At 35.8% G+C, this 14,505-nt stretch overlaps 1 protein-coding gene across 1 annotated transcript; it reads right to left on the bottom strand.

The window, feature by feature from the left end:
* Positions 1 to 1,202: 1,202 nt before the first annotated feature.
* LOC108988883 (cold-regulated protein 27) lies at positions 1,203 to 13,955 on the bottom strand. Its single transcript, XM_018962267.2, has 5 exons — positions 13,672 to 13,955; positions 11,739 to 11,921; positions 11,348 to 11,636; positions 1,839 to 1,948; positions 1,203 to 1,692 (listed from the first exon to the last, which is right to left on the bottom strand). Exons 1-5 carry the CDS (start codon positions 13,822 to 13,824, stop codon positions 1,537 to 1,539), a joined length of 891 nt encoding a protein of 296 aa, XP_018817812.1. The 5' UTR covers positions 13,825 to 13,955; the 3' UTR covers positions 1,203 to 1,536.
* Between the last annotated feature and the right edge of the window lie 550 nt (positions 13,956 to 14,505).

Genomic DNA, 14,505 nt, shown 5'->3' with positions numbered 1-14,505 from the left:
AGTTATATTCAATAACATATGTATTAATTCCATTATCGCCTGCATATTAAAAGCCAAAAAAAAAAAACAGAGAGAGAGATTAGAACATAGGGATGTTGATGGACCTGATGGGTGTTGACGATGTAATCTAGGAAGAGATATTGATGGCTGACGGATATTGTCCATCGGTTTTCAGTAGAACATGCATGGAGAGGTCAAAATTATAATGTGACCACACAAATCCACTCGCAATGGATATTTTAATGTAATTCAACAAATTAACCGCCTTCATGATAGTTAATAGTTATCTATGAGATGAAATCAATTATTCAATACCATTTCTTCGATTATTTGTTTTTGTTTTGTTTTTTAATTTTTGTGCTACATTTGTTGTTTTGGGTGTTTGGCTCTTATTAATAAATTTATTTTGTACAGGAAAAAAAAAAAATATATATATATATATATATATGACAACTTTATCAAAGACAAATTATCCAGATTTTCGTATGCTAGTACCATTTGACGTGATCACTACGCTCTCCTCTCCTACTTGCATGGGGGAACCAACAGCCTGCTGATACAGCATCGGTGGAGACATTGCCAACGTAGTTACGTTTGAACAGTAGAGTGATCTCAAATATTATATAAATAATAATAAAAAATAATAATAGAATAATAAATAGTAATAAAAATTAAGTAAAAAATAATAATAAAATAATAAATAGTAATTAAGTATTCCATTATTTAAACTAACTCAATTAATTTTAAATAATGAGAATATCTGAAAAGTGTTGTGAATAGTAGTAAAAAAATAATAATAAAATATTAAATAGTAATAAAAAAAATAAGTAAAAAGCAATGAATATTAAAAAAATATATGTAAAAAATAATAATAAAATAAAAAATAATAATGCTAGTGTTTGAGAATACTTGAATTACCCTTGGCCGCCGGGCAGTGTAAAAAAATGAAAATTCTATTGTACAGTTATACTCATCTTGGATAATCTCATCCTGACAAAGGAGGAGATCAGTCTAGAACCACCGCCTCATAACTGAATGGAAAATCGCATCCCTTGCTAAAGATAACCTCTGGACCCTCTAGAAAGTCTCATCTTTTGGACCAGTGTTACACAACATCAAGCGCTTCTCTCTGAAATACATTTTCAGTACGCCAAATTAAGGAAATAAACGGAAGAAAAAAGAAGCTTATAAAAAGAATAGGAAAATAAAAGACAGTCTTTATCTCCAATAGCTAACCAGCATTGTAATTATAATCCAACTTCCTCAACTACATACATCTTATGGAAGATAGATACTAGATCTAAGTTGATCCTTTTTTTTTTTTTTTTTTTTTTCCTTTCTTCTACTGAAATTTTGTGAATAATCACGTGTCAGCATTGCCACCATGTTAACCCCAGCACCAAATCCTCTACCAGAAAGTCACCATTGAGGTCGAAAAAGTTTGTTGCTGATAAGCTTCCGCAGTGCTTACCAAATTTGTTTCGATGTATCACTGCCGATGGTTATCTGTCAAACTTACAATTCCAAGTCACAAACTCAGCTCCCTTTTAGAAAATTATGCAGATCAGATTTTGGGCAGACACGGCTTTCAGGGTGCCCTGACAGCAGCTCACAATGTCCTTGTTTCCTCTCCGAGGAAGCATTATTAACAGCTGAAGCATCTTTCGTATGAAATTTTCCAAACGGCACAATCTGAAAAAGGGCAAATTAATGAGGGGACAAGAGTTAGTCACCAAATAATGATTCCCCAACAATTACATGATCTCAAACTTAAATGTGCTAGGCAAGCCAACCAAATGGCAGTTAATATATATATATATATATATATAGATTATTACTTGAACATTGCTTGACTCATCAGCTGTAGTTTTCATCAACATTTTCATCACAGATGCACAGCTTGACTTCTCTCCTTGGTCTTCATCTGAAAAGTTCTGATCTGAAACCTCTGAAAAGAATCCAAACAAGACAGAATAAATATCACGAGGCATTAATCTATTACACCAAACAACTAGCAACAAGAGGGTATCAAAGATTCAAAAGTCCTAATTTCGTAAGTATCCGAATATGCAAACTAAAGGGTGACTTCCCAGATAAGATTTTGACACTTGGTGTCAAAAGTCTTAATTTTATTTAATGACATAAGTGACCACCTTAACTTAATAGAATAAGAAAGATTTCATAGATTATACTCAATATTTTTATAAATTATATGTTTTTTTAGCAAAGCAAAGTAATCAATATTTACTGTGACCTATGAACTAGAATTTGACTACACCAATATTTATTGTGACCAATGAACTAGAATTTGGCAAGGTGTAACCGGTCCGGTCCGGTTTTGAACAAAATTTAGGACCGAACTGATATGTATCGATTTTGCATTTTCAAAATCTGATTACGCACCAATTATCCCCTAAACTGGTACATCCGGTTTTACCAGTTCCGGTCCAGTTCGGTCCGTTTTTCTGGTTTTAATTTAGTGAATGCGTGAGATTTGTGAGAGAGAGAAGTATTGAAAGTAGCTAGCAATCTAGAACTTGGAACAAATATATGTGTGAGAGAGAGACCAATAGCTGAAGACAAATGCATGGAATCTGAAATTGCATCAAAAGGATACCTAGCTAGAATATTATTACAGACCAGATTCATCACTACATATGAAAGCAGGGGCTCTTGGGGAACAGTACTATTTATGGATGAAAGCCCAATACAATGCTTGGGAATGTATCCTATCTTAAGAGGTAAAAGGTTGCTCTTTGCCCCCACATTTGCATAAACCTTTTGAAAAATGATATGTTTAGTAAATTTATAAAAAATGATTTAAGAAAGGAATAATAATAGTAAATTTAACAAACACAAAAATTTTTAAAAATTTATAATACAAATTCCTAGAAAAGAACATAATATGTTTAGTAAGTTTATAAAAAATAATTATCTTCACTATTGACATTAGACAAATAAAGATCCTCAAAAAGATGATTTTAACTTTTTTTTTTTTTTTAATATCTTGAATCCATCTATGTATGAGAGCAAATAAATCTTTCAAAAGGGCCTCCAATTGGAAGGTAGGTTTTTTTTACAATTCACTAGATGTTTTATTTTTCATTTTTGACTTGGTAGAAATGGGAGATTTCATCTTTGGAAGTAAGAGATATGGGACTGAAGGCAATGGAGCAAAGCCACTTGAAAGCTTTCATTCAACTCAAATGCTTAATCAAACATAACAAACAGAGCTTTAGGCTAACATGGTCCTTAGAAAAAAAATACCTAGGAAGTCCGCAACCCAACCATATCATTGCAGACGTAAGAGTCTCACTCAACTTGGAAGTATTAGACTTTATTTGTTGTGTTTGAAATCGACAACCCAAAGTAAAATAGTTTCTATGTTCTGCTTTCTTTTAACAACTGGGAGCATAACTCTAAACAATCCTGACCTAAAAAAAAAATGCACAAAATTGTATAGGAATTAAGTCCAACGAGCAACACCTAGACGAAAATTCTCAAAGATGTCTAAAGTTCCCATTTAACCAATAAACCTTTGAAACAAAAAAGTTCCCATAACAATTAAACCAACAGAGATTAAAAATGATATACACATCCGAGATTATTCCAAAAAAAATTACAGTCGAAGACAGAGAGACGTGAGAGAGGGGTTGCCGGCTACGTGAGATAGTGAGAGACAAAGAGGGCAGCGCAACGTTGAGAGGGGCCGAGGGGTTGTGTGCGCGACAGGAACGGCTCGAGAGGCGAGGCCGTGAGGGGAGGTGCAATGGCGAGAGAGCGGGTCTGTGTTTTTTAGGGGGCGACAGCATAAGGGAGGGGACTCAGGCTGAGGGGGCGACGGCGAGATGTGCACAGTGCAACGGCGTGGGCCGTGGCCTCGTGAAAGGGCAAAGATGCAGAGAGGCTGTGAGGTAGAGAGGCAGAGTGAGGAAGAGAGGGGCGGGTCTTAGGGTTTGGGAGACTGGAGGTGCAACGGTGCCGTTTAGTAATAATATCAAAATTATTACTAATAGTCTAATTAGACTAAACTCTTATACTATAAGTCTATAACTATAAGTCTAATATAACTATAGTCTATATTAGACTATTAGTTTTAGAATAAATATTAGTATTAGTTATAGCTATATAATATATTAGACTATATAATAGTATTAATATTAGACTATTAGTATAGCTATATATTAATATTAATTACAGTGATTTAGTATAACTATATTAGTATAAGTATAATTATAGTCTATATTAAACTATTAGTATTAGAATAAATATTAGTATTAATTATAGCTATATAATATATTAGACTATATAATAATATTAATATTTATTAGACTATAAGTGTGAATGTTGCTCTGAATACTTCTTTCCATTGTTTTCCTTCATTTATATAGAAAAGGGTTACAACCGAGCACTGTCTGTTTAGCGTGATTCCAACGCTTAATTGCTGCTAGTTTTACTGTACACGTTATCTATTTACTTTACTATACACGTTATCTATTGCTGTTGGTACACGTTATCTATTTACACGTTAAGTCTATTTACAGCCAAGCTATTTATCTGCTATACTATCTAGATATAGAAAGCATCTCTGTAAAAGTATCTCTGTAACATCTCTCCTCAAATTGATGCTGGTGGATCAAGAAGCATAAATTTGTCAACTAAGAACTGATTACGGTGCCGAGAAAGAGTTTTAGTGAATGTCTGCAATTTGACGTTCAGTGAAAATGTGAGGGAGAGTAATCACATGTTTGTCAAATGATTCACATATAGAATGACAATTAACTTCGATATGTTTCGTACACTCATGAAAGATAGGATTAGCGGCGATTTGAATAACACTAGTATTATCAGCATGAAGAGGAGTGGGATGTAGCTGAGGAAAAGCAAGTTCACCCAATAACCCATGAAGCCATGTGATCTCAGAGCATGAGGAAGACATAGCACGATACTCAGACTCAGTAGAGGACTTGGAAACTCTGTCTTACTTCTTACTCTTCCAAGAAATGAGTGCATTGCCTAAGAACATGCACCAGCTAGTAACAGAGCGACGAGTATTTGCACATCCGGCCCAATCAGCATCACTATACCCCACCAACTGTAAGGAAGATCTTTGAGGAAAGAACAACCCGTGTGTAGAGGTGCCATTCAGATATCGGATAATGCGACGGACAGCGGCTAAATGAAGATGTCGGGGAGCCTACATAAATTGACTAACTTGTTGTACAACAACAGAAATGTCAAGACGAGTAATCGTCAAGTAGTTCAAACTCCCAACAAGCTGCTGATATAAGGATGGATCTAATAGAAGCTCTCCTTCTTTCTGACAAAGCTTAAGATTTATCTCCAATGGAGTAAAAGCAGAGTTATCCGATTGGAGACGACCCAATGAAATAACGTCCAACGTGTATTTTTGCTAGTGTAACAACGTACCAGTTAGAGTAAGTTGTACCTCAAGGCCAAGAAAATACTGCAGGGAACCAAGATCTTTCATGTGAAAAGAGGCCTTGAGATGCTGTTGTAATTGCTTAGTTAACTCAGTATCGGAGCCAGTGATCACAGTGACAACGACATATACGAGAAGCAATACGATTCCTGCAGAAGTCTTGCGAAGAAAAAGAGAGCAATCAAACTGACTCTAAGTAAAATGAAAAGCAAGCAGGTTAGAGCGAAATTTGTCAAACCATGCACGCGGAGCTTGTTTCAGTCCATAGAAGGATCAGCGTAGCCAACAAACATCTGAGGAAGGTGTAGCAAACATGACGGGAGGTGGGGACATATAGATTTCTTCTTTCAAATTCCCCTGTAGAAAAACATTATTCACATCCATCTGCCGGAGAGACCACCCTTGCAACGCAGCAAGTGCCAAGATCAATGTTTTGAATACCGTACCGGACGTCGTACCGGTCAAGGCACTGGAACGAAATATTTCGGTACCGGTACCGGTACGGTTTCGGGATAGCGTTTCGGGATAGTCGATATATAAATAAATTATATATATAAATATATATAAAAATTATATTCCAAAATATTAGTCTATATATAAATAAATTATATATAAATACATATATATAAAAATTATAAATAGTCTAGTTTAAATTAGGGGTTAAAAAATAAGTTTGTAGTTTGAAAAAACGAAAAAAAAAAAAAAAAAAGCCGAAATATCGGCCGGTATCGACCGAAATATAGGCCGATATAGGCCGAAATTTAGTCCGGTATGGCCGGTACCGGCCAGTATTTTAGCCGGTACGAAACATATATAGCACTTGTACTGGCCGGACGGCCGAAACGAAAAATTTTGGCCGTACCAGCCGGTACGGTACGAAATTTAAAACACTGGCCAAGATAGTCTGCATAGTAGTCATTTTGGCAACAACTGTCAATGTTTCTTCATAATCAATACCATACTCCTATCGGTTTCCAAGAACCACGAGACGAGCTTTATATCTGTCCAGTGAGCTATCAGCTCGAAACTTAACTGAGTACACCTATTTACAACCAATAGGTTTGACATCAGAGGGACAAATTATAAGATTCCAAGTGCGATTGTCTTGAAGAGCTTGGATTTTTTCTTGCATGGCCTGCTGCCAACACGCTTGGGTGGATGTCTGGGTATAAGAGTGAGGAACAAAAATAGTGTCGAGAGTGGCAGTACGCGAGATGTGAGGAAAACCATACCTATCTGGTGGATGTGTAACCCTGGTGGAGTGCTGAGGTATAGGAACCGTAGAATTAAATGACAGATCAGTGTCTGGAAGGGGCGTTGAAGAAGGGAGAAGATATCGATGATACACCATACCTGGTTGAAATCGCTTAATGGAAGAAGACACATCATCAAAAGCGGAAAGAAGGGTAATAGGAGGATCAGAAATAACCTGAGACTAAAAGAAATATTGATTTTCAAAGACAATCACATTCCGTGAGATTCGGGATTTATTTGCATGAGCATCATAATAAACAAATCTTTTATAAGTAGGACTATATCCCATAAAGGCACATGTGATAGACTGCAGAAAGCTTGTGACGCTCAACAGGTGGCAGATGAACAAAACAAATACACCCAAAGGTATGAAAGGATTGATACTCAGGAGATATGTCAAATAATTGAAAATATGAAGATTCATAATCTAGAATAGTAGTAAGCAAACGATTGATCAAATAGACAGCAGTAGATAAAGCTTCTACCCAGAACTTACAAGGTACAGAAGAATCAATCAATAAAGTACGGACGACATCTAAGAGATGACGATTTTTACACTCAGCGACTCCATTTTGTTAAGGAGTATAAGGACAAGAATGCTGGAAAATGATCCTCTTTTGCTGAAGAAAAGTTTGAAAAGAACCCCCTAGGAGTCTGAGCATAAAGTTTTAATACAAATACCAAACTGTGTCTCAACAAGCGAAACAAATTTTTGGAAAATAGAAAACACGTTAGCTTTGGAACGAAGAAAATATATCCAAGTGAATTGACTATAATAATCGATAAACGTCACAAAATAACGATACTAACCATGAGAAATAACAGGACTCACACCCCAAACATCAGTATGCACAATCTCAAAACAATTAGAAGCACGACTACCATGCGCATGAAAATGTAAAGTTTTACTTTTACCAAGACGACAAGTAGTACAATCAAAAGATACAGGAGAAGAAGAAAATGAATCTTTATGGCCCAGAAAACCATGTTTCATAAGATGAGTCAAGACAGCATAATTAAGATGACCTAATTTCTTATGCCAGACATCATTAGTATTGGCAGTAGCCATACAAGCAAGAGAACCAACATTAAAAATAGAAAACTGTAAGAGAAATAAACGTTCTATTTTAGGCCCCTTCGCAATCACCGTCCTTGGTATCTGATCTTGCACAAGACAACCACCACGAGAAAGGTGAACATCACAATTATTATCTACCAATTGTCCAACATAAATTAAATTGGTAAACAATCCAGGAGAGACAAAAAATCACGAAATGAAGAGCCCAAATTACCAACAGCAGTAATAGGAAGAGTATTGTCATCAGCGATTTGAATATTTTGCGCGCCTCTATACTTACAAACACCATGGAGACCCGTCGTATTACCAGTCATATGATTAGAAGTGCCCGAATCAACAATCCAAGAAGTTGAGTTAGTTCCCGTACCTTGTAGGCCTAAGGCTGTAAAAGCAGACACAATCATCTGTTGGACCATTGCTGGTGTGAGAACAGATGAATCAGAGCTTACAGTAGGTGGCGCAGATAAGAAGAAGAGGACTGTACAGCATCCTAAAAAGCTTGGGATTGGCGATTTTGAGGCCGTACTCAACAGTTTGAGATGATATGACCCTCTTTCTTGCAGTAGTTGCAAACTTTCATAGGACAGTTGCGCGCGATATGACCAAATTCCTTGCAACTGAAACATTGCAACTTGTTCCTCCCTCTCCCTTGTGATGCATAGGCTACATTCACAGTCTCATAAAAGACATTCTCAGAAGTCATACCCATCTAAGTGGATAACCACTGTTTTTCACGCAACAAATCTCCCAAACAAATATCCCAAGAATGAACCGGATTACGGTTCAACAAACCAGCTCGAACGGGCTCAAATTCGGGTCGAAACTTCATTAAAAACTAATCGCGTTGACTCGCAGCATTAACTGCTTGAAGAGCCGCGAGTGCCATAGTGGGAACCTTAGCATGAACAATGACAGAATACTCGCACCAAAGATTAATAAAACCATAATAAAATTGTGCGATAAGTAGATTGCCTTGACTAAAATTACTAATTTCCAATTCTAATTGGAACTTCCGAGTACTATGATCTTGGTGGTAAATACGGTGAAGATAATCCCACATAGTCTGAGCCGTAGTAAAACAATGAAGATTGGCCACAAGGTGGGACTCAATTGTCTCCAATAGCCAAGAGATTACCTTGGCATCCTTGACCTCCCATTGAATTGATAAGTAGGAACTTTAGCATAATTATCATAGCATAATTATCAATATGATTTGATAATTCTTTTCCTTTCAAAAACATCTTAAACTGAAATTCCCACGTAGAAAAATTCTTTCCAATAAAGCGAACAATTGTATTTTCAATAAACATGATGAAAAGCACTTAGAGAAATTTGCTCAAGTAGTCAATCAAATAAGCGGCAAGCCTAACTCAAATTAGGACCAAAATAAGCCAAAACTGAAAGTCTCAAAGTCATGATAAGAAAGGGGGGCCCAAGGTCCTAAATAAGTCCACGCCCAAAATTAAAGGCTCAGATTGAAAATAAAGGGCCCAAAATCACGAAACAAGGGGCCAACGTATAGGAGAGAAATACCTTACGGACAAAAGGAGAGCCAATTCTCACCCAAAAAATTACGGAAAACCACCAGAGAGAGCCGACTGCAACACAGCCACCCAGAAACTTTCGGACCGCCACAAAAACCTCCACGGAAATTGCCGATACTCACCAAAGGAGACACCCGCACGTCTTCAGCCACCAGAAACTACCCAAAAACTGCCGACAAGCACCAAACTGCACTGCCCAGAACAGCTTCACGGCAGACCACCACATAGAACTTGCCGACAACCTCAAAGCCGCCAAGGTGACGAGCCCACAAGTCGGAACTCAACAGACGTGTGAGAAAACACTCACCACAAACTTAGAAACTTACCAACGTGCATAAACAAAGAAGGAAAACAATTCCTACTGTCACAACTCAGAAACTCTCAAGGATAAAGACCATAGAGAAACGATAATCAGAGTAAAAGCTCTGATACCATGTCAATGTTGGTCTGAATACCTCTTTTCATTGTTTTCCTTCATTTATATAGAAAAGGGTTACAACCGAGCACTGTCTGTTCAGCGTGATCCCAGCGCTTAATTGTTGCTGGTTTTACTGTACACGTTACCTATTTACTTTACTGTACACGTTATCTATTGCTGCTGGTACACGTTAAGTCTATTTACAGCCAAGCTATTTATCTGCTATACTATCTAGATATAGAAAGCATCTCTGTAACAATTATTATAACTATATATTAGTACTAGTTATAGTGATTTAGTATAACTATATTAGTAAACTATAGTTTATATTAGTGAGTTTAATTTATTATAACTATATTATTAATAGTATTATAGTGATAGTATTATAGTGATAGTATTAATATAGTAATTTATTGTAGTGATAGTATTAGTATAGTAATTTAGTATTAGTATTACTATATCATTATTTTATATGTGATTATTTAGTATAGTGATTTATATACTAATTTATACAGACTTAAAGTATATTACTAATAGTAATATAGTATTAGATTCTAGTATTATTATAAATATTAGTATTAGACTATTAGTTATAGTGATTAGAATAACTATATATTAGTATTTGTTAATTGTTAGTTGTTATAGTGAGTTTAATTTATTATAACTATATTATTGATAGTATTATAGTAATAGTATTATAGTGATAGTATTAGTATTACTATATCATTATTTTATATGTGATTATTTAGTATAGTGATTATTTAGCTATATATAATATATTAGTATAGCTATAAATAAAATGTTATTAATAATTTAAATATATATTTTATGTTTAAAGCATATGATCAATTAAATTTTCATCTTTAAGATTAAATTTTTATTTTATAAATTATAATAACATTATCTTATATATAATTATATTAATAACATATGATCAAACAAATTACAAATTAATATTATATAAAATATTTTGTATAATATTAATTTTGTATAAAACTTATATATATATAATATTAATTTTTATATTTTTTTTCTCCAACTGGGCCGGTCCCGTCCCATCCCATCCTGGAAACCACGGAACTGGACCGGGCTTGGCCGGTTTTCCAGTTACACTAGTTCCGGACCGGTTCAAAATCGGGTTGCCAACCGGACCGGTCCGGTCCAGACCGGTTCCCGGTTTAAATTTACACCCCTAAAATTTGGTAGTGCCTTATTTTGCCTCACCTAGCTCTGAAGAAAAAGGTATGTAGAATTTTTGAATCAGACTAAGAAGACGCTCAGAAGATATGTATATTTTCTAACCTTTTGCGGGCTTAACTCATCTGCACTGTAACCCAATTATGTGGAACAAGGGCTTGAATCCAAGATATAATTCCAAATGATTAGTCAAAATCGTACAGGTACACTTATGTAATATTAATCATAATAGTACAACCTTCACATAAATATACACCGAAGACTCCATAAGATAAACAAGCAATCGAACATCCACAACTTGCACATAGAACAGCATACTAATATGCTAAAAGAAATCATCATACCATACGAAAACTATAGTAAACAGGCTAGGATGGGCAGTGCAGGAAAAGCAAACACAAAATCAAAATTACCTGTAGTGTTGCCAATCAAATCTTGCTGGCGTCGGTGACATAGAGAGTGCTGCTCCAAACCTCTTGATGATCCAGAGGGCAAATTCCCTTTTAAGCAAATTCCTTCATCACAAGGAACACCATGTTCATGGGTGCCCGCAGATCTTACACAACGCCGCTTGCCTGCAGACGTAAAATGGCGTATCCATGGACTATCTAGAACAACATGAGAATCAGCAGTGCTGTCCAAGAAAGAATCGTTGCTTTTATAGTTGATCTTCTGCCAGCAGCCATCTCGTAGAACCACAAACTGAAAATCAGGAAAGAAAATATGACAACCACGACAGGAGCTTGAACAAGACAACACAGACACACCAAATTTATTAAATAATCAAATCAGTTACTTCCTAACCAGGTCAGAAGAGTTGCAAGTTTTGGCTCGAGGTTCTTCAGATGGATATGGCCCCAATGTCTTATCTTCTAAGCACCTCGCACGCATATGCATAGAATGCTGCAGCTCGGTAACAAACGATGCCTCTAAAGATTCAAGATACATACTGTGCTTCTCATCTGTCCACTGTGTCAATGGCCCCAACTATAAAAGCACCAATATGAGTAAATGAGTAATACATATCTTTCAACCAATAATGGAAGAGTCAAGTGTTAACATTTAGGAGGGAAATATTCTAAAAAGAAAGGAAAAATAAATAAAATAACAGGATAACTTAATATCCAACTCATTGCTGAAGATTATACTAAAATGTTCATGCTTTCGAGTTTTTCCTTAAATTTAACGTTTATCATATCCAGGCAAGCAAACAGCCAAAGCCAGTCTTTTCAAGTTCACACCTCTACTTGCATTATGAGTACTGAGCATTCACAACCCACAGATATTTAATTTAAGTCTCACCGCCAATTAAGATGATTTGCATGTACTGTTGTAACCTTGTGAGGATTTAAGTCTCATTACCAACTTTCTGTAGTTGTACTTCTATTGATGCAAATGTCCACTATGTGTTGAGATCTCAGATTGAACTTTTCTTCAGGGGGCAAATTAGAGTTTTTATTGGGCTCTGCCAAGAACTAGAAACTCCAATCTTGAACAATCAAGTAATTCAGTAGTCTGAATAGTGAAAAAGGCATACAAATTAAAAATCTTAATAGATTGACAGGCAATACGAGTACCTAATATATCTTCTAATAAATTCATAGCGTGTTTTAAAACATTGAAGTTAACCACCTGGTCATCCATCTAATCCTATTACCAGCTTGTGCACAGGGGATGTGGGGTTTGACGTTCTTAGGCTCTGTCTACCGTGCTATATAAGTCACTGCCTGATTTAAAACATTTTTTTCATCTGGTCGTCTTGGCTCCATTGGAAATTCCTCCAAAATGATGTCACACTCTGTGTTAATCTAAAGTGAAAATTCTCTTAAAGAAAAGCGTAGAAGTTGTAACTAACACTTCTGACACCACCAAAGGAATAGCGTATACAAAATGATTATTGGATAAAGACACTAGAAAGTATCATAACTCCATAAGAACCATGATACAGAACATATAACAGTTGAAGCTGAAATGAATAGGTACAATAAAATACTTGTCCATTCTCTGCCGTTTACTGATCAAAAAATGAATACTTACATAAAATAGTAGCTCACAGGAAAAAAAACTCATAAAAGTCTACAAGGGCATTCAAAATAATTGATATTTCTAGAAATTCTACTCTAAACTGCACAAGATGGTAACTGAAGTTGAGAATTAAGAGAAGCAAGCAGTGAAAACAAAACCAGAATAGAAAATGAAAACCCATTTAAGTCAAAGCTCATTGGTTCAGAGAGTCATTCGAGATTATTATCTATCGACAGGTTAAAATAGCTACTTTGAACACAGGTAATAAGGACATTCAAAAGAGAACTTAGACACCTAAAATAGAAGTGCAGTCATTTATGCTCCCCCCGCGGAAATACTACTTTCACGCTCAACTAACAAATTTGGAATTAGTTTCCTCTATATGCCGAGAACAACCCAAGAGGGAAGCGTGGGGGAATAAACCAGCAACGTAATATATAATTCTTTATTTTTTTCAGCAACACAATTATACATTCCAAAAGATAAAGAAGTATCGCTAAAAATGCAGGGAATTTACAGATTAGAAAAAACATAGAACATGCAATTTAAACCAATAAAAAAAACATTAACGCCGCTCTCAAGCTCTTGGATGCTACTAAAGAATATAAAACTAAAACATCAGATTCAAAATTTTATAAACAAGTTTTTAATTCATCCATTAAGCAGAAACAATATTGAAGAAAATAGTAATAAAAAGAAAATTAGAGATTACCAGTCTTGCATTTTTACAAAGACGTGAAGGTTCTTTGCAAGCGTCAGCCGTGATGGCAGATGAGTCAGAGTTCGTCTGAGTCAACCCGCAACCCACCGTTGCCTCAGGATCCGGTGACGGCGACAGAATATTAGGACGGAGATTGTGTCCCATTCTTCTTGCACGGACAAAAAATGAGAAAATAAAAATTGGAAATCGTAAGATTTAACGGTAAATCAGCAGAGAAACCCTCCCCTCAGAGAGGTCTTGAAGAATATGAGAAAGAGAGAGAGAGAGAGGGGGGGGCGGTGTTGCTGTTGTTAGGTTGGGGCCAATAAAGGCTCCACATGGCGTCGCTTTTACACGTGTCAGAAGTATCAGAAGGATGCCACGTCAGCAGAACGATAATATCTTGGGCTTATGTCAGCGAAGATATTTTGTTGCTTTATCCGATCCCCTCCTTAATCCAATAATAATGAGTCGTTGAAACTCACCGCATTTACCGCCATCATCACCATCATCACCACCAGCCAAAACAGGTATATTCGAAGTAGGACGTTAATTTGTTGATCACGCATCCATGTCGAGGAGTAGTTTTTGCCTTTATAAACAGGGCGTATGAAAATCAATCGATTTCAAAGCCTAAGCAAATCAATTTCAAGTGAAATTAATTAGTAGGAAAGAGACATATCATGAATATCACATAATGGATGGAATTTGGAAATTAACACTTGCGCACGTCATCTCATGCTACACGATTTCCTTGTTTATCATGAAAAATAATGTAAGATTCTCTTTTATTTTCGTAAAAAAGATAAAATGAATTGAGATAATAAATAAAAATTAAATAAAATA

This window comes from Juglans regia, chromosome 13 (genome assembly GCF_001411555.2).
Source record: "Juglans regia cultivar Chandler chromosome 13, Walnut 2.0, whole genome shotgun sequence".
Classification (NCBI taxonomy): Eukaryota; Viridiplantae; Streptophyta; class Magnoliopsida; order Fagales; family Juglandaceae; genus Juglans; species Juglans regia.
This window is presented reverse-complemented; position numbering and strand designations above follow the sequence as displayed.

Coding starts and splice junctions, on each gene's coding strand:
- LOC108988883 (XM_018962267.2), bottom strand. CDS start 13,824: ATGGGACACAATCTCCGTCCTAATATTCTGTCGCCGTCACCGGATCCT. Junction 11,922..13,671: donor TTTGTAAAAATGCAAGACTG/GTAATCTCTAAT, acceptor GTGCTTTTATAG/TTGGGGCCATTGACACAGTG. Junction 1,693..1,838: donor ATGAGTCAAGCAATGTTCAA/GTAATAATCTAT, acceptor GCCCTTTTTCAG/ATTGTGCCGTTTGGAAAATT.